Source organism: Cherax quadricarinatus, chromosome 74 (assembly GCF_038502225.1).
Source record: "Cherax quadricarinatus isolate ZL_2023a chromosome 74, ASM3850222v1, whole genome shotgun sequence".
In the NCBI taxonomy this organism is placed as follows: Eukaryota; Metazoa; Arthropoda; class Malacostraca; order Decapoda; family Parastacidae; genus Cherax; species Cherax quadricarinatus.
Genome location: NC_091365.1, coordinates 7,596,099 through 7,616,206, shown reverse-complemented (window position 1 = coordinate 7,616,206; position 20,108 = coordinate 7,596,099). Strand labels below are relative to the sequence as shown.

Below are 20,108 nucleotides of genomic sequence, written 5' to 3'. Positions count from 1 at the left end.
GGCTGAGAAGTGAACTCTGATTTTTTCATCTTTGGTGTACATTAAGAAGCATCTTTCTGTCACACATTGCCCAAGTTTCTAAGCCCAAGCCAGGTACTGGAAGTAATTCACTGATTTTTTTGGGTTATCCTCGGTTCTCTATACGGACACTGCTATGTATGATAATATGTGTAGAGAAAATAGCTTTTTTGTTTCAGTTTTATGGTGCACAATGAGTGTATATCACAGCCCTGTCCTGTACTCTGTTTTCTCTAATATAAGCCCCCAAGACAGGGATAGGAGAATGGTACTTGTATCCCATATCCTCTTCATACCTCCGTCAAACTGCTCGGTATTATGCCAAATATTATTCATTCTGGAGTATTTAACATGTTTTTATGCTATTTATATTGTTTATTATGTCATATTAGATCAATTGTGATAGGCAAATAAGCCGTAGTGTTGATATTAGCATAATAATAAAGCATATTCCCCTGCATCACAAGACTGAGGTCATGGCAACCGACAGTGGCTTCAGAGTCATCTTATCTTATATGGACAATGTACAGTGGACCCCCACCTTACGATCAGCTTCCAACTCGAACAGTTATGTAAGTGTATTTTTGTAAGTGCTTTTGTGAGTGTATTTTTGGGGGTCTGAAATGGACTAATCTAATTTACAATATTCCTTATGGGAACAAATTCGTTCGGTAACGGCACCCGAACAGACTTTTGGAATGAATTAATATTGTAAGGTGGGGGTCCACTGTACTGTGTATGTGCTTTACACAACGAGAAGCATTTCTTTTATTCATTGGAACCATGGCTAGGGCTAAAAGTAAGCAGGTTATAACAGTAAATGGAGAAAAAGAAATTGGAATGACTTATGCAGCAAGTAGCGCCACTAAACAGTACCAACAGGTAGGTGTGACGACCCTGGAAATTTGAAATTATGCTAGCCGAAATTAGTGCCGAATAACTGATGGAACCGGATGCCTGAGTGCTGGATTTGTGATAGCAGACCTGTATAGTATTTAAAAAAAAAATAGGATTTACTTCCTCAAGAAAATCAGTGAAATGCAGTTATACAATATGCCTATTTTCTTGGCATCAAAACTAACCTAGCAAGCTAACCTAACCTTGCACAAGATTATATAATACGGATATAAAGTAATTTACCTAACAAAAAAAATGTGAATATTTCACTGTTTTCCTTGGAGTAGGAGGAATGTGAATCATGAAACAGGTAAACACTGGTTGTAAAATAGTTACTAATGTATAGGACGAATTACCACATATTATCACTGGCACAAAACACTGTGAACACTATAGGACCTTCCTTGCATGAGAAAACATCCTTATGCTGTAACCTTATTCCTATTTTCTTCTACACTAATCAGTATTATTTGCACAGTAGTACTTGTAATATACGTACTATTTTAAACTTGTTAGTCTGATGCTTAGATATACAAGATAAGCAATTTAGGTATGTACTGTATTTAATGATGATACTATATATATTGTTTTGATATTCTTATACAAAAAGAACTTAATTGATGTTCTTGTAACTACTTGGACATGTTATGATTTTACTGAAGACAATGCAAAACAAAAAGGAAGAGTTGTGGCAATTTGATATCTTAGAAGGTTGTGAATATGTACAGTAATATATATGCATAGGTTTACTGTACTGTATAATGCACCATCACGAAACGTTTAGATATTATTTAAGTATAGATAATGTTATTAGACTAAATACTGTATAATGCAGTTATAATGTACTGTATGGTTATTGAATTTTTGTTTTCAGTTTGAACATGTTAAAACAAACTCAGGTTTCACTGTCATGACTGTAACAATATGAGGGAGGAATTGTACTGGCCTAGAACTGTCAGCCCATGAATGTGAATTGACCACATTACTCTTTTGCAAGTGACATTAAAAAGCTTTCAATCAGAACTCATATACAATCCAGGATAAGATTATACTAGACCCCAAAGTTGTCCTAGATCATGTTTTATGGAACTCTCAGTTCCACCTTGGGTTCCAGGCGACAGATTTCTTTATATTACAGTGTCCTGTATTTGTCAGTACAGTATTGTACACCTAAGTTTTACTCTCTTGAATGTAGCTGTACGAGGAGAGGAATTGTATAACCCTTGACCTGCTGACCCATGAGCTTGGGGCCTGAAGTTCCATAGAACATGATCTCGGGGCAGCAGTGGAGACTATCACAGTCCTAATCCTATCTCAAGACTAGTTCTCATTCAAATGCTTTTAATACACTTTGTTTAGGGAAAATGTGCTCACCTCACGCTCATGGGTTGGTAGCTTGAGGCCCATACAATGTCAATTTCATATTGAATATGTTAATATTTGTATACAAATTATGCTTGTGTTCATATATTTGAGTTCTGATTTTTTTATGATTTAAAGATTTTGTAATGAAAATATTTTTAAATAACACTTTTATGATATGAACTACAGTAAGACCTTTAATATGTACTGTACATACTTATAGTGATTATTGATTAATATATATTGATTATTGATTAATATACTGTGCCTATAGAACAGTGATGGGATACACCATGACCACAGTACGCATGAGCAACTTACCATCAGCCCACAAATTTGCCAGTGGACTTTGTTCCCTGTTCTTCCGTAAATCTGAAAATCCGCCAATAGTGCGAAAAAATCAGATACGGGAATATTTTGCATTACAGTGGCCATATCTTTTTAAATTCAATAATTGGGCTAATATTCACATTAATAAAAAGAACAATGATTGAAATCAATTTGAATGAAATCCTATCCTAGTTTTCAATTTAGAAGTTTTTGCACTAGTTGTGAAAATAACGAGTCCTGCAAGAAAACCTGTGAATAATCAGACCTATTCACTTGCTGCCCATCACTAAAAAATGGATTATTGAATGCTTAAAGAACTTTATGAATTTGGAGGGCCAACTTATGAAAATAAACATGTACAACTGTTTTAAAAATACTATAGAAATATAAACACTAGCATTTCTTGCATTTTAATTTGGTGAAAGGCTGTTGGAATAACAGTCTGTTAGAATGCCTCTATAACACTACTACAGTACTGAAATCTTCAGTCAACATCTGTTCAGTCTGTTCCTGCACACCATTGTCTGCAACAAAAGTCACAGCAGTGGGATGCCACAAGTATAAATACATATTTGGCCTGATAATGTTTTTAATCTTCCACATAAATGACTTTCAAGAATGAATAAAAAGCTATATGAATATTTTGTGGATGATGCAAAGGTCTTATGCAAAATATGCAGTAAAAAAATAACTAAATGCTAAAAGACAACTTGGAAAAGGTAGTAGAAAGACACATGTAGCAAAAACAAGGTATAAGCCAGGTGAACATAAAATGTCATGGTATTGAGTATCAAACCTGCTATGGTATTCACAACCATTCAGTTCCTAGAGACTTTTAATTGCCAGGAAGGAGTTGTTAGTGCATTGTACAGAGGTATAGTATCCCAGTCTGTGGAATATAGGTACCTTAAAAGAGTAGTATATAATTAATCATCATAGGCTTAGTATATCTTGTTTTAAATGTTCTTGTTATCCATCATATTGTTTTTTTTGCAGTTGTGGCTCTGTTAACATTATTATGTTTTTTGTTAGATAGTTCAAGATAAATCTGCCTTGTTTTCCAGATAAGTAATGTATTACACAAATAACTCACACATAGGAGAGAGGAGGAGCTTACAATGACGTTTCAGTCCGACTTGGACTATTTACGAAGTCACACCATGACTTTGTAAATGGTCCAAATTGGACCGAAATGTTGTTGTAAGCTCCTCCTCCTCTCCTATGTGTGGGTTATTTGTGTATTGCTCGTCACGGTATTGTGCCTTTTTTGTTCTTTAAAGTTCTGTATTGCTTGTACAAACATGATATGCTATTAAATCCTGATCACACTTAGCAAAGGCTCTCATATACATCTGCATTTTGGTTAGTTTCTAGTTTATCCAAAATTGTATTTTTATGGCCTGGCAATTGCAATATTGTGTAACTGTAGTGATTCCATGTGTTTAGCAATCTTCTCAGCACTTTTCAGTTGAGGATTCTGATTTCTTGAGTCATTCTGATTGTGTTATGCCAGTGCTGTTGGTCTGTAAACTTTCGAGTTAGTTTATTGCTACTTTTATTGAGTAAGGGTTATGTCAGGGATGTTTTAAAGCTTATGGGATGATGGTTATGTCCAGGTTGTGATGACTGTGTGCAGGGTGCTAGCAACAACAACTTAAATTGGCCATGCAGTTAGCAAGGAATTTTGGCCTTGGGCAGCCCTTAAATATCACGGGATATTTAAAGACTGATTTTTTCCTAGTTTTTTGACTAAGTATAGTAATGAAATTCAACAAGTCTGGACCTTGAACAGTGTGATGGGCATTCTGTCAATGGCTTCTTTAGTGTCAAAGGAGAATGGGGGGTAAGGGTTATGTCAAAAATGATAACAGAGTTTTGCATCACATTCGTAAGTATTTCATGCATAATGACTTGCGGAAAACAGAGTTTTCCTATCCTCAGTAGCCTGTTCTGTCTTCGGAAATCATTTCAAGAGGGGTACCTTGACGTTGTTGAAAGACTTTTAATCCAAAGAACTGGAAGTATCCTTCCCTCTTTTGGCACAAATTTAATTACCAACTTACCCTCCTATTCCCCAGATGCTGTATGATCCTTATAGGTTTACCACTTCATCATAATATAATAACTCATGAAATCATAATAACACGATTTCAAACAAATCATGGAACAGGTGGGTCTTTAACCAACCATGGCAGATGAGCCCTAAAACTCGCATAGTACAGTGGACCCCCGCATAACGATTACCTCCAAATGTGACCAATTATGTAAGTGTATTTATGTAAGTGCATTTGTACGTGTATGTTTCGGGGTCTGAAATAGACTAATGTACTTCACAATATTTCTTATGGGAACAAATTCGGTCAGTACTGGCACCTGAACATACTTCTGGAGTGAAAAAATATCGTTAACCGGGGGTCCACTGTATTTCCTTTGGGAATGGGAACAACAAGGTACTCCCATTCGTATCTTTTAAGAAACTAAACAAATTTGATGCACTTGGACATGAAGAATTATTTAAAATGAAAACTGATATAAAAATTTGTAAAAAGTCATGAAATTTTGAGATAAGAGATACATCATAAATGTGGGTAATGTTTTTTACAGACAGGACACTGGCACAGATTGCAATTTGAAGCTGTAAATGCAAAAAAAGAAAAATCATTCTTTAAGAACCATGCTTTAAGATGAATGTTTTCCAGGTATCAGATACCACTAGATAAATTCAGGGTCTTGCTGTGGTCACTGAAATTCTGATCTTGGCTTATAGACTATAATCGGAAAGTTTGGTTGATCATAGACCACCCAGAGCATAGTAGTACACTACTGTCATAGCATCAGCTATATGGTGGTAGCTGTAGTAATAGTAGTAGGTATTCAAACTTTACTTTCCTCTTACCCATTAAAAGTGTTTTGGAAATATCACTGTACAGTATAGTGTTAGCATCAGAATTAGTATATGCAGTTGGTGGTCCTTGACTATTTAGCCTGTTGCCATTGGATATCAGTGTGGCAGTATTCAAGAGGAAACTGGGTGACTATCTCTGCAGTCTTCCAAATTAACCAGGCTGTGATGGATATGTTGGCTGGCAGGCAGCCAACAGCAACAACCTGGCTAACCAGGAAATCAACAAGGAGGCCTGGCCCCAGGCCAGATTGCAAGAGTAAGGAAAACTCCTAAAACAGATCACATGTACCACAGGAAGAGCTAGAGAAGGAATGTGGATTGAGTCCAGTGACAGCTGGGGTGTCATAAACACACTTAGAGAACGCTTGTCTATATCAGATCTGCAGCAATAATATGAAGTGCTGGAAGACAAAGGTTACCGGAAAACAATTCCAGTGGTCACCGCTCCCATGGTCTGGTCTCAGACCAGGCCTCCTGAAATAAATATAGAAATTTTTAAGTGGAAACTAGATTTGTTGTTACAAGAGATGCCAAGTTATCATGGCTGTGTTGGACTTCTTATATGATTTATATGGGTTTAGCACTTGTTTCTTTAATATACTATACTGTAATAACAATATGTTGGCCTGCAGGCATCAGTAGTCTTGCTGGTCATGCTGTCACAGTCTGGGTCATAAAAGTAGAAAATTAAAATCAATCAGATATGAGGTAACATAGATACAAAAACACATAGACATAATAGAAGAAAGCTCAAAGTGCAAAAAATAAAATACAAGCATCAAAAGAGAAGGAGAGAGGACTTGATAACAACAGGCTTATTTTTAAAAGGAAATTTAAATCTAGATAGGAAAGATTTTGAGAACCAACAACAGAGGATAGCTTTAAATTGGAAAAAGTTATGAAGAAAAGACTAAAATGTTCTGTTCAAGCAGAGTGATATTCCAAAATGGACTCTAAGAGAAGGCAGTGTGTACTGCACTACAGCCACTGGAAATAAAGATTAGATAAAAATTTGAGAACAGAGAACACAAGCATGGCTCTATCATAGTTACAAGAAAGTATAGTACAGTAATTATAAGTATTGTTGGTAATTGCTCGTGGAAGATGGGATACCATGAGTGTAGCCCCACTTTTCTGAACAAATAAGTAATGATGCACACAAAGCTCACATTGTTAGAGGTATGAAGAACATGGGGACATGTTAACGATGTTCAAATTACAACACTCAAGTATTGATATGGTGAATGAAGATGTACTGAAAGGGGCAGGACCAGAATCGGGGTACATACGGAAGTTAAAAACCAATTGAACATAACAGATGTAGGAAGGATTTTTTTTTTTCAGTGAAGGCAGTGAGCAAGTAGAATACACTAGTGGAGGTTGTAGAGGATAATACCATACATGATTTAAAAGAAAAATACCACACTATGACAAAATCTAACGAGCTCAAAAATACGACACCAGTTGATTAATCATGAAGTGGCAGTCTCACTGCTTGTACTCGATCCCCATAAACATAAGTAGGCGAATACACCTAGATAAATAAAAAAGAATAAATAGGAGCACTTTTATGTATCAACACATTTGCTTTTTAATAAATGATACACAGTATATACCACACATTAATAAAAAAAAGCTAGTTTGGAAAGGAATAAATGCATGTGTTTTAAATTATTAGTTAACTGTTCTCTACAAATCTTGTACATGTTAGGATTGTTGATTCTTCCCTTACACTGCCATACTGTAGTACAGTACTGTATCTTTAATTTAAGTTCCATTACAAGCATAGGTGTTGTATTAAGATTGTTATTGTTTATGCAAAGCTTAAGTAATACTTTGCCTCCTATATATGCAGCTTTGGCAGCAACAGCAGACTGCAGTTACCATCCAGGGCACTACTGTGCCTAGTCCAAGAACAACACACATCTTTCAAGACTATGGAAATCAAGGACATCACTCAGGGCAACAGCTTACAGCAAATGCACAGCAACAGACCAGCAAGGAACACATCCAAGGATTCACCCCAATGGAACACAAAATTATTCATGAAGTTAAGTTGAAAATGGACACTGGAGCTCCCAAGCAGCAAGAGGTTGAGGGGCATGCAGGTGATGGCCTACACCTAATGAGGCCACTAATTGATCCAATCACGGGCCAGGAGATTGAGGGAACTCAAACACAGGCTAGTGTATAAATGTTTGGCTCGTTTCCTAAACTTTACTTTATCGTAATCCGGAATGTGAAAGATACTTAGGGTTGCTCTTTCGTTCATAATAAATTAAAATAAATATCTATTAAACAAGCCTATTATACAGTGGCGCAATGTAATTAAACTAATTATTAAATATTGGTGTTTTTTCAAAAATTATTATGTAAACTGCTGTACTAATAAATCAAATACAGCACGTATATTAATAATGTGCTTATTTATGCAACTTTTAATTCCATCATTATTCGTTACTTATGAAAAATTCTCAACATAAGTACAACTGCGGCTTGCGTTTGTGTTTTCAAAACTTGTGGTTTCTTCATATTTGCTTCTGAGTATAAATGTGAACATAATGGATGAAATTTTTTAAGTAAATAGAAAATTAACTGAAAGCAGACATTATAGTACGTACTAGTTCTGGAAAGTGAACCTGTACTGAATAATGATAGAATTTTTATCATTGATATATGATACTAAAAGCAATTCAGTTATGGGCATTGTATCATCATTACTTGATAACCGTTTCACATTAGGCAAACTTTGTTTATGTTGGGTAAAAAGTACACTTGTGCAACTAAAATTACATTTTATTATGGCAACGTTTCACTTTCCAGGAGCTTTATCAAGCCATTACAAACAATATACCCTCTTGTGTCCCTGTGTTGTTTGTAACAGCTTGACAAAGTTCCTGGGGAGTGAAACGTTGCCACAATAAAATGTCGCATCAGTTGCACTTGTGTTCTTTTACCTAACATATTGTCGGTAATTCTACCAACATTATTACAAACAGTACTTAGTATGGACATAAATGGGTACATACTTTTAGTAGATCAAATGGTCTCAACATGCAGATGATTGAGGTACTGTACTGCATATTGAACTGGTTAAATATGCAGGATTATCCTTTGAAGGCAGTATGTGGCTAACTTGTCCAAGTTATGACCACTATGTGTCTTCTTTTGGGTTTCATTTTATTTGCATGTTTTTTAACCCTTAAACTGTCCAAACGTAGATCTACGTTCACGTGTGTAGCGCTCCGAACTTTCCATTTTACATACTTTCTTATGTAAAAAAAAGTAGATCTATGTTCGGAGCGCCACGCACATAAACGTAGATCTACGTTTGGACAGTTTAAGGGCTAATTGAAAATTTTCAATTCATCGAGGTTGAAGTTCCATACACCATATTCAGTACATCATGGGAAAAGAAATTAATTATAATTTATTCATCCTCTAGAATAAAATAATTTAATAATATCTTGCATGTAAAATACATAGCTGTCACTTTTGGACCTACATTATTTATTACAGAGCTACTTTCATGTTTTAATGATAACAATGACTATCATATCATGTGGAATATGTGAGCATAAGCTCAGACTATGACAGTACTATTCCTTGTGCAAATGTATATTCATGAGGAGAGCCCTTGCATAAAACTCCAACATGTGCACTTAAAATATTTCTGCACACTTTCTCTGCCACACTCTTCGTAACTACTTACTTTTTTTACCCAATTAAAGAACTTTTTCTACTGTTGTCTTTGCCTTTACTGAGTTCCCCAATCCTTGTTTCTCTCTCTTAGATCTATGTATTTAACTTTTTCATTGAGACTATGTTGCATCTTTTGTCCTCACTTTTGATATAAAGCTAAAAATTGTTAGTAGATGGTGAGGAGTGTGTGCCTATATTCATTGGATATAAAACATTTTAAAGATTATTTTAAAAGCACACTACAAAGAAAATGTTCAATATTTTGTAGTAGTATATTGAATGTGTCTTTTTTTAGGTTATCCTGCTTTGATGAGACATAACTCATTTTTTTTTTTTTTTTAAAGAAAATTTCATCCAAAATCAGTCAGTTTTATTTGCTAACTGTGTAGAGTATGTCAATACTGTATATACAAGACTCTCATTAAAAACTCGGTTCTGATTTAAACAGTTGATTGAAAGTGTTTTTTTTTTTTCTTTTTTTTTCCCTCAACGAGTCGGCCAGCTCCCACCAAGGCAGGGTGACCCAAAAAAAAAAAAGAAAGAAAATTCCCAAAAAGAAAATACTTTCATCATCATTCAACACTTTCACCTCGCTCACACATAATCACTACTTTTGCAGAGGCGCTCAGAATACAACAGTTTAGAAGCATATACATATAAAGATACACAACATATCCCTCCAAACTGCCAGTATCCCAAACCCCTCCTTTAAAGTGCAGGCATTGTAAATTAATTTTCATTTAAGTATGTCAGTTAATAAATTTGAGTTTGAAATAAGAAAATTTATAATTAATTTGTTTTAACATATTTTAGTATTTTTAGTACACATGAACATTAAGAGCTTCTGTGAGATTTGCAGGGTAGAAACAAGTTTGCTCAGTGCTAGCTTAATAACAAGAAAAAACATTCCCCATTTCTTGATTAATTTTTTTATATACTAACAAAATGTAAGCACACCATATTTGCACCACAATACTGCAAATGCAGTTAGCACTCAATCTTTCTTCCACTGTCTGAAAATTAAAGTTTTGATGTAAAATTCTGTTTATTGGCGGTGTTCAGAGTTGAATTTAAGGTCAGTTTTGGTTTCCTAGAGCCTTCAGATTTTTGTGCTGGTATATTATATACAGCTGAACCCGATTCATATACGTACTTCACAGTTCACGAGATTCAATTACACACACATTTTTACTGAAGGGCTAAGTGCAGTATGATCCCTACAGGTGTAACTTTAGCACTTGTCCATGAATTGAATAATAATAATAATAATAATAATAATAGAAAATGTCTTTGATTAAGCACAAATTTTTAGGTGGTGCTTGTTTTTGGGTTGTTCCATTCCCTAAATAATAAATGAACTATAGAATTTTGTGGAAAATATGGTCACTAGCTTTCCCACTCCCATATTTCACTCTTTTTATTTTGGTAATTTTTTTCTGTGAAAGTTAGTGTTAACCAGATGAGCGATATTTAAAGGGGTATGGCCTCTACAACACAAAATGAGCCCAAATCAGAAATATAATTTGTTATATATCAACATTCATGAGGCCTCTGGAAGCATAATGCTTTTGAATTTAGGGATTCAAGTGTTCTAGTGATAAAGATGTCAACATGGAAGTTTGGTCTATGGCTTGACTGCAAGTGTAGAACTCTTAAAACTGGTCAAAGGTATGTAATGAGTAAACAGACTTTCAAAACAAACTTTACTTCATATGTGCAACCTGTTCTGAATTTTGCTTCACAGGTGTGGAGCCCTTGCCTAGTAAAACACAAGTGAAACTTGAGAAAGTATGAAGTATCAAGATGTGGCTAACTTGAAGGAGTAAGCTATGAAGAAAATGTGAGAATTAGTCCTCATGTCACTAGAAGAATGAACTATAGGGGCTGTGATCTCTTAGATACAAAAACCAGTGGAATATAGCCAGGGATAGGCTCTTTATCAAGGATGCAACAAGAAGGAAGCATAATAATAATAATAATAATAATAATATATTTACTACAAGTACATGTACAAGATATACAGGCCTAGCTGACATCAGTGACATACTACTATATAGAGAGCCGCTTGTTATGCAGAGCATTTCAGGAAAATTAGGTCAGTTTTGTCCCAGGATGCGACCCACACCAGTCGACTAATACCCAGATACCCATTTTACTGATGGGTGAACACAGACAACCGGTGTAAGGAAACGTGTCCGATATTTCCACCCCTTCCCCGGACCCCTCGCCATGTGAAGTGAGAGCTTTTGCCTCTAGGCCACGGGGCACCGTGGCCTGGTGGCATGGTTGATAATTACACCTTATTGAACCACCAGGTTATCAGGGAATATTTCATTAGTGTAGGAATGGAGGAAGCAGAATGAGCTGAGCAGTGGGAGTAGACTTAATGCAGGAGTTAAAAAAGTAAATAGTATAGCCGATTCATGTCATTTAGTTGAAGTTAAGATGTGCAACAAAGACCTAGAGTTAACCCAGCAAACTCAAATAGGTGTGATTAATTGGCAGCTATGAAAAAACTGATGATTTTTTTTAACACGTTGCCATTTCTCACTGAGGCAGGGTGACCCAAAAAGAAAGAAAACCCCAAAAAGAAAGAAAAAACTTTCATCATCATTCAACACTTTCACCATCACTGTCTTTGCATAGGTACTCAGATATGACTGCTAGTATCCTAAACCCCTCCTTTAAAGTGCCAGGGGCAGTGACTGAAAAAGGATGGCTATAAATTGGTACATGATTACAGCTTCAAAGCATTATAGCCCTACAATACATCTTGTTTTATTAACTACGATTGTTGGCAGTTGAAAACACTTTCCGTGTATTCATAAGTAAAATGAGTATGATGAGGGGGGAAAATACATGGAGAGTGTGATTAAGATATTATTGGTCCTCAGATCAGACATATATAGTGAGGAATTGACTGAGAAGACAAGGAAGTTGTGATAAACTGAAGTCGCTGCATGTTTAGTTTTTATACGCCAGAAAGAATATTGCTCCTGTTCATTGTAGTTTACAGGTTTGACATTAGTAATTGGTGTTAAAAGCTTAGATAGATTTTATTTACTGTTGATAACAAGGTTTGTCCATTGGGTAATTGCAGTGTGATCCTTACTCAACTTGAGAAAATTCTGATGTTCTAAAGGGTCATTTATTTCGAAAGAGGAAACCTCAGATTGTTTATTACTGCATTACTTTGTTACTATCATTGTGCTTGGGTCTTCAAAAGACCAAAACAGTACATACAAAATCAAGTCAGAAGCAATATAAAAGTACGTATGCCTAATACAGCATAACCACAAAACACTTTCCTAAAGAGGTAGGTATGAAAAGGTAAACAGCAGCATAATGTAAATGATTTTGAAGGTTTTGGAAACCAAAAGAAAAGGAAAACACAGTTAAAAAGCAAGTAAATGAAGGTAGACAAGAAGCCTGACAAATACTGAACTAATACTGTAATTAATGTTAAAAATGCAACATTTCTGCATAAAATTTTTAGGTGCGGTTCGAAATAAACTATGGGAAACACAAAAATGTAGTCAGAGTATAAGCTAAGTAATAGAAATTCAGAGACCAGAGGCAAAAATTATACAAAGAAGTTGAACTGGAGCATGCCACTTAATTTTTTTTAGGTTTAATGTGCATAATTTTGTACCAAGTTTTTTCTGTGTTTCATAATTCTTTTGGTTACACTTTAACAAATAAAATATCACAAAACAAAGTTGTGTAATGTGAGGGTGTACTATATGTAGGAGAGAAGAGAAGTATTTTGTAGTAAAAGTAGGCCTTACACATTGATGAATGATGTCATGGAGAGTATTTTCCAGTAATATTAGGCCTTTGAGGTGTGTGATGTCACTGTAGTTATTTATTTATAGATGAACTAATGAAGGAAATGAATTGGATATTGTAGAAAGTGGGAATTTTACTGTTGCTGGTTGCTAATGACACAGTACTTAAGATTCAAAAGAGAAACTGCAGAGTATGGTGAAGGCATTTAGGAGAGTGTGTAAAAGAAGGAAGTTGAAAGTGAAAGCTGGAAAGAGCAAGTTATAAGGGTAAAAAGACTAGGCAATGAAAGATTAAATATTAAATTAAAGGAATGAGGTATAGAAGAATGTTGTTACAGGGGATATTTGTGAATGAATATTTCTGAAAGTGGGTATGTGTAAAATGAGGTAAAATAAAAAAAATCAAGAGAATAGTGGTGTCACCAGTTTTGCACGAGCATGCGGCATGGTCATTAATTGTTGCAATGAGAAGGAGGCTGAAGAGAGTGAGGATGCAGTGTTTGAGTTCAGTGTATGATGTTGATAATTTGCTGAGAATAAGGACTAGAAATTAGAATTCAGTGTGCTACTATAAAAAGTATAATACATGGAGCAGAAGAGTGGCTTAATCATTTAAGAAGGGTGGCCAATATAAATCTGAAGTTAATGGAAAGAGGTGTATAGGTCATCCCAAGGAGGGTTAGATGGAGGGTGCTTAGGTTTTGATCATGTTAGATTGAAGTGAGTGAAAAAATAAGTTTTTTGAGATTTGATGTGTTATTGGGGTGTGAGCAAAGTAATATCAGTGAAGGGATTTAGGAAACAGTTATCTAAATTTAAATTCTGGAAGTGGAAAATGTATTGGCTGCATTATGAAGTATGTGTGTTGGGAAGTTGTGATATGGCGGATTACTTAAATCGAGATGTCTGTGCACTTTTGGAAAGACAGCTAGGGAATGGATGATGGTTAATGTGTTTTCCTTTGGGTCACCATGACTTGGTGAAAGATGGCCTCTTCATTTATATTACAGTATATTATATTTTAGCTTTTACAATATACAGTATTTTGTATTATTTGATCCCCTCAAGTTAGGTTCCTTGACACTGGTGAGGGGCTCTTGATCTAGGGAATTGGATCTGTGCTCTGGTTCCCTGAATTGAGCCTGAATACCTTCCATTCCCCCCCCCCCCCACATATGCTGTATAATCCTACAGGTTTAGTGCTCCCCCTTGATTATAATAATAATGTATTATTTGATGAAGCAGTTATCTAGTCAGTTTGACTATACAATAATGCATGTTGAGCTACTGTATGTGGAAATGCTTTTAATATGATACAATTATCTTTGTAGGAAACTGGTGATGCCCTGTATAGCTTCACAGGGAACTTCTCCGGGGCTTCAGCATCTGCACAGGTAACCTTACAGTGTATGGCACACCCTAAGATTTCTTATGCCGACACCACTCAAATTTTAAAATTAAGTTCATCACAGCGATTATTAGCACGCCAAATTCATTGTTCTCTTTCCATTAAACACATTTTTTGAGTCTTATACCTGTGTGCCCTTTGAGGACAGTGCCTTGAGGATGGTGAAAGGCTCTTGATCAAAGGAATTGGAACTGTCCTCCATTTCCTTTGATCAAACCTGATTACCTCCAGTTCCACAGGTGTTGTATGACCCCTGTGGGCTTAGTGCTTCCCTATGAATATGATAATAATAATAATATACCTTTGTGTTTGGAAAGCAATGCACTTTGTTACAAATTCTTCATAAAATGTTAGGTGAATTAATTTTTTATTTATATAGCATTTGTAGCTTTGTTATTATTCATATTGGATGCTAAGTAAAATATTGATAAGCTTAAACAGCAGTGGCATGATTAAATTCTAAAAGCTTACAGCTTTGGATTGATAAATTTATCAGTGCAAAGCTAATCTTCCCAATTGTATTATGGATTGATGCTAGGAGGCATGATTAACATGTTTTGGAGCATGAAATACAAATTTTTATGTAAATGGTTCCAGGAATCATCTGGAATTTGTCATACATTATTCATACCAATACTCTCTGAGACTTGGTAATGGTCTAGCTTGCAGTTACACCTGGTATTTTGCCAGTGATCGCATGTTGAGCTGTTTGTTGTGAGCAGCATAGCTTGAGACATTGTCCAAGCTCAAAGCACAAGCGTTGGCAACTGAAATGTAATAGATTGCGAAGGTGGTGGATACTATGGGTCTCCCATGGACACAGAAACATTTTATATTAATTAAAACATGTTCTTTGGTAGTTAGAACTTCAGAGAGACTGCTTAGAATCAAACTACTGCCCACTGTCTGTTAAACAGTAGTAGCAGCTGTTGAGGAGAGGTGGAATTGAGGAGTCAGGTACAAATATCACAGTATTTGGAGGCAGGGTAGTTTACCAGATAGCTGAAAGAGGTGCCAGTGACTACATTGTAAAGGGATCTCAAAGTTCATCCCTGACCAAAGCCCACACTAGGAATGCATGGTCATTCAGACTGCAGAAGATGAGAGAAAAATCAGACACAGAGTACAGCCTAGTAGAAGAGAAGCTTCAAATATGATTGCAAGAAAAGGGCCTTGAGGTAAATATCACATCAAACATATATACAGAGGTACACAAACCACATTATTTCAGTAGCATATGCAAGACTAGCAAACCTCAGAGTAGTATTTATGAACCTAAACAAAGAATCCTTGAAAACATAATGTTAGGCCAATCGTCAAGTATTTGGCCCCAGTGTGAAGCCCCAGCTGGACAAGTATGCACAGAAGGTCAAAACATTATCATAATCATTATCATAATCACAGGTCAAAGGCTTGCCACTATGGAAGTCCCAGAAGTTTGAGGAATGCACTATGAGGAGAGGTTGAAGTAACCGAATGTGATGACCTTGGCAGAGAGAACTAGAGAAGACATAATAATGATGTACAAAATTTTAATAGGAATTGATAGGGTAGAAAGGGATAGACTAAATTAAGAGGACAAGGGACATGGACATGTATGGAAGCTGAAGTCTCAGAGTGGTTGAACAGTGAAATTAGGTGGATAAGGAAGTGTTGAATGTAAACTCGAGACTATATACAGCTTCAAAAATAAGTATGATAAGTTCCAAGAGGCCAGAAATCAGTAATGTCAATCAGAGTAGTGTCGGATAAACACATTTTGGTGAATGCCATCTCAGAGAAGATTCACATTGACAAGAGATAGACACATAGCAGAAGCCACTGCCAACTAGACAACAGGGAGAAGGAGAGAGCCCGCCTGTAAGAACAGTTCATTGTTTAGGGACTCCCATATTGACTTGTGGAGGGGAAGCTGACTTACCACAAGCTATGAAAAAAATTCCTGCCCTAGGGTGTCAATGCCCTGGAGGGGGCCCTGGTTAAGATCTGTTGGACTAGAATGATAAGAGTGGTAGTGAATATAAGATGGGATATTAGCTTGTCAGATGGTTATTAAAGTGTAGAGTTTCCAGTCAGTATATGAACCATTCATGAAACAGACACATAACCAGGATGAAGCCCTTGGGTCCCAACAAGATGAAGTGCTGGACAAGGAAGTATCCAGGCACTATGATGCGAGGCTGATATCTGAGGCATTTTGCTTGGATTGAGCCACAGGTGACACTGCCCATAATCATTGAGCATCAACATGTGATTTGAGGCAAACAAGGCAAAACACTCAGTATAAGTTTGAGTTGGACTGTTATTTGGGCCCAGGGAGGTGAGTATTGGAATGAATAATGTGTGATTATCATAATCAAGGCTGTCGTGATGCATTTTCATTAACCATTGCTTTTCAAGAATTCAGATTACCCAAGGAGAATACAAGTAAAGTCAAAGGTATGAAGAGTACATACAAGTGTCTTGATTTTAGTCTCAGAAATTTTAACTGTTAGATAGGGCGAATGAATGTGTGAGATAACAGGGTGTGCATGAGGAAAATGCACAAGAAGTGGCAAAAAACAGACTTGAATGAATGCAGTTTATTAATTGTAAAGGACTCTTGTTATTTTGTTTTATACCATTTCTCTTGGAGTGCTCTGCACCTAGTTATAAAGTGGCTGAGATACTGCAGTTGATGTTTTGCTAGAGCGTGTACTCACCTTGTTGTGTTTGCAGGGGTCGAGTCACAGCTCCTGGCCCCTGTGTGTTGTAGTTCCCCATGATACTGCTGAGTGTGAAAGGTATTATGAAAGATTGGTTACATTATAATTGTGAATATCTTTAACCCTCTTTTTAAAAAAGTACTTAATTATGTTTCTGGGCAAGTGCTTCCCCACCCCATGAACATGAGTAATTTGGAAATGATGATATATTAGAATTTGTTTCATTATTATGAGGTGACACTCTTTAAAAATACAATTTAAGAAGGCATTCACTAGCCACTTACATGGTTTCACTTAATTTAAAAAAGTTCTCATACAAATTTCTGTAATGTCTCCTAATATTGGCTTAAAATGCTGTGACCAGAATTTTGGGCATATATAGATATAAAATAAAATCAAGTCATTATCTTTCAGTATGATGTTTTATTAGGCTCTAAAGAACCTTTGTGTCGTGCATGAGATTTTAGTCAACTGTGGAGAGGGATAAAACTGATTCCAGTTTTCATTAATTATGTGCATCTCTGTAGTAATATACTGTACTATCAACTTGGCTTTACTTTCAAACATGCTTTCTTGCTCACATATCAGCTGAATATATTTTGAATGCAAAGTTACAAATGTTTTTAGTCAGAAGATTAGTTTAATAGACTGTTCAAGTTCTAATTTTTGCAGGGTCAGGCTACAGCAACCCCAGCATTGAAGGAAGCCATGGAGTGCCATTATGGTGACTGCAAGTGTATCAAACAAGAAAACCAGACAGATGAGCCAGCTAACCCACCGAAGCCTTGTGCTGGTAAACATTGTAACTGTACCTGTAAAACCCATAAAATTGTCATTGCCCATAAAAAGGACAATGTAGGAAAAATCCACAAGTGTCCCCATTGTGAGTTTACCAGCAAGCGTTCAGACAATGTTCGGCGACACATGTTGCGGCACACAGGTGAACGACCTCACAAGTGTCCACAATGCGACTTCAGTGCAAAACGGCCTCATTCACTGAAAAAGCATATTGAAAATGTTCACAACAAAGAAATTAGAACAGATGGAATAGTTAGATAAAGAGGTTCAACTTTTTAATAGAGGGTAACAGGACATCTGACTGGTGTAAATTGTGAATTTTCTAGGTTTTCAGAATGTAAAGAAAAAAGGTCATTAGTTTTCATACAGAATAAAGACATCTCATTGTATCATATTTTTCAATCATTGACAGTGATAAGTGAAGATGACAAGGAAAGAAAGTGATAGGCATTATCTGAAAAAAAAAAAAAGTTAAAGTGCGTATAAATTTTTAAGCAAATGAAGAAGTGTGATAAGCTTTCCAAAAGAGAAATTATTTTTAAAATATTGTTTAATAAAACAGGATTAATAAGGAAGAATCTCAGTAAGGAAATCAGGAAAAAGTCTTCAGCCCTCTTCTGAGGTAGCAAGACCCGAAAATTTGTATCATGCTTCAGTGAATTATAACAGAACTCCACACTGTTAGTGATGCCAGTTAAAGCTGTTATAAATCCATAGAGCACTAATTCTTAGGGAATGGAGTAACAAAAAAATATGGACTAAGGATGATGCTCCGAGTTATGGTGTGCTTCTACTGCTCCTTGTTAATGTCTTATACTTTTTACCGTTTCTTTCGTTTTGGGTAGTACAAAATTGTAAGTGTGATTTCTGACAGGCTGCCATTATGGTCCTTGGTGGAATATGTTAGGTAGATATTAAAAAATATTAAAAGGTTCATAGCATTTCAAAAACTTCCACATATTTTTCAAATCCAATAACATTATATTCATATAACATACTGTCTCAGTCCTATATCTGCTGGCAGCTTCATTTAACCCTTTCACTGTCGATAATCCTGCTCACAAGCTTGCTCTCAGTGTCGAAGAATTTAAAAAAATAAAATAATTTTTTCTTATGAAATGATATAGAATCTTTTTCAGATGGTAATGACACCAAAAATACAAAATTTGATGTAAAACTTACAGAATTACACTCTCACAAAGTTACCGGTCTCAGTGATATTTACACCGGCAATTTTACCCATTTTGAGCCCAATTTTCAGCCAATTCCATTGTTCCAGTTGAACAAACTCCATTGGTCTATCAATTGAGTACAAGAAACAGCCCATTTACCAATTTCAACTGCCCAATAAAGTGATCAGAAATTGGTAATTTTGCCAATTTCATACATAATTCAAGTAAGGCCAATTTCAAAATTGGGTTCAGAATTAACAGTACAAACATTCCTAGTACTAAAATAACATTCTCTGTTCATTAGCCACATCTCCAGGCCCCTCTTATATTACACTTGCTTTCGATTTTGAATTTTTATTCACACAAAAAATAGAAGATTTACTGTTATGCAGACTACTGCTTTATTGTAAAAATGGTATAAATAATATCAGCACATTTGTGAAAGCATATTAGACCCACCACTTGATGTGTATTGGACACGTGACTGCATTTGTTTACTCTCGAGTTCAATTTCAAGGTGCTTTTATTCCTTAACCCTTTGACTGTTTCCGGCCCCTCTCTGAAACTGTCATTCTATGTCGCCAAATATTCAAAAAAAAAAAAAAAATATTTTTTCTTATGAAAATGTTAGGAATATTTTTGTGAGTGTTTTAAGCCTAAAAAAAATTTTTGCCATCAGTACTTACCGAGATATAGAGCCGCAAAGTTTGCAGAAAGTGACGTGCGTACGGCAACAGCGGCGACTGCCGCCCACCTGGTATTCTTTTATTTACTCTAATTCAAAGGTTTCTTGCATTTTTCAATATTTTTCTGTTCCAGGTAACTTATGTGGCCTGTGAGACCAATGTAAGGTGCATTGTTCAAATATACACTCATTGTTTACAACACAATAACAGAACAAACTTTATCACTATTAGTTTGTGTATACACTTTGTTTACACAAACAAACAATACAAAACAATGTTTATTACTATTGTTCCATAATATATATACATATGTACAGTCACTAAACACGTTCCTAGA

At 35.7% G+C, this 20,108-nt stretch overlaps 1 protein-coding gene across 1 annotated transcript in view; it reads left to right on the top strand.

Moving 5' to 3' along the window:
* LOC128700212 (uncharacterized) overlaps nt 1–18,400 on the top strand; it is a 32,068-nt gene extending 13,668 nt beyond the window's left edge. The window contains exons 2-4 of the mRNA XM_053793267.2: nt 7,368–7,694; nt 14,334–14,396; nt 17,788–18,400. Coding sequence (XP_053649242.1) covers nt 7,368–7,694; nt 14,334–14,396; nt 17,788–18,174 — 777 coding nt within the window. The 3' untranslated portion in view covers nt 18,175–18,400. The remainder of the gene's footprint in view (nt 1–7,367; nt 7,695–14,333; nt 14,397–17,787) is intronic.
* Nucleotides 18,401–20,108: the final 1,708 nt, after the last annotated feature.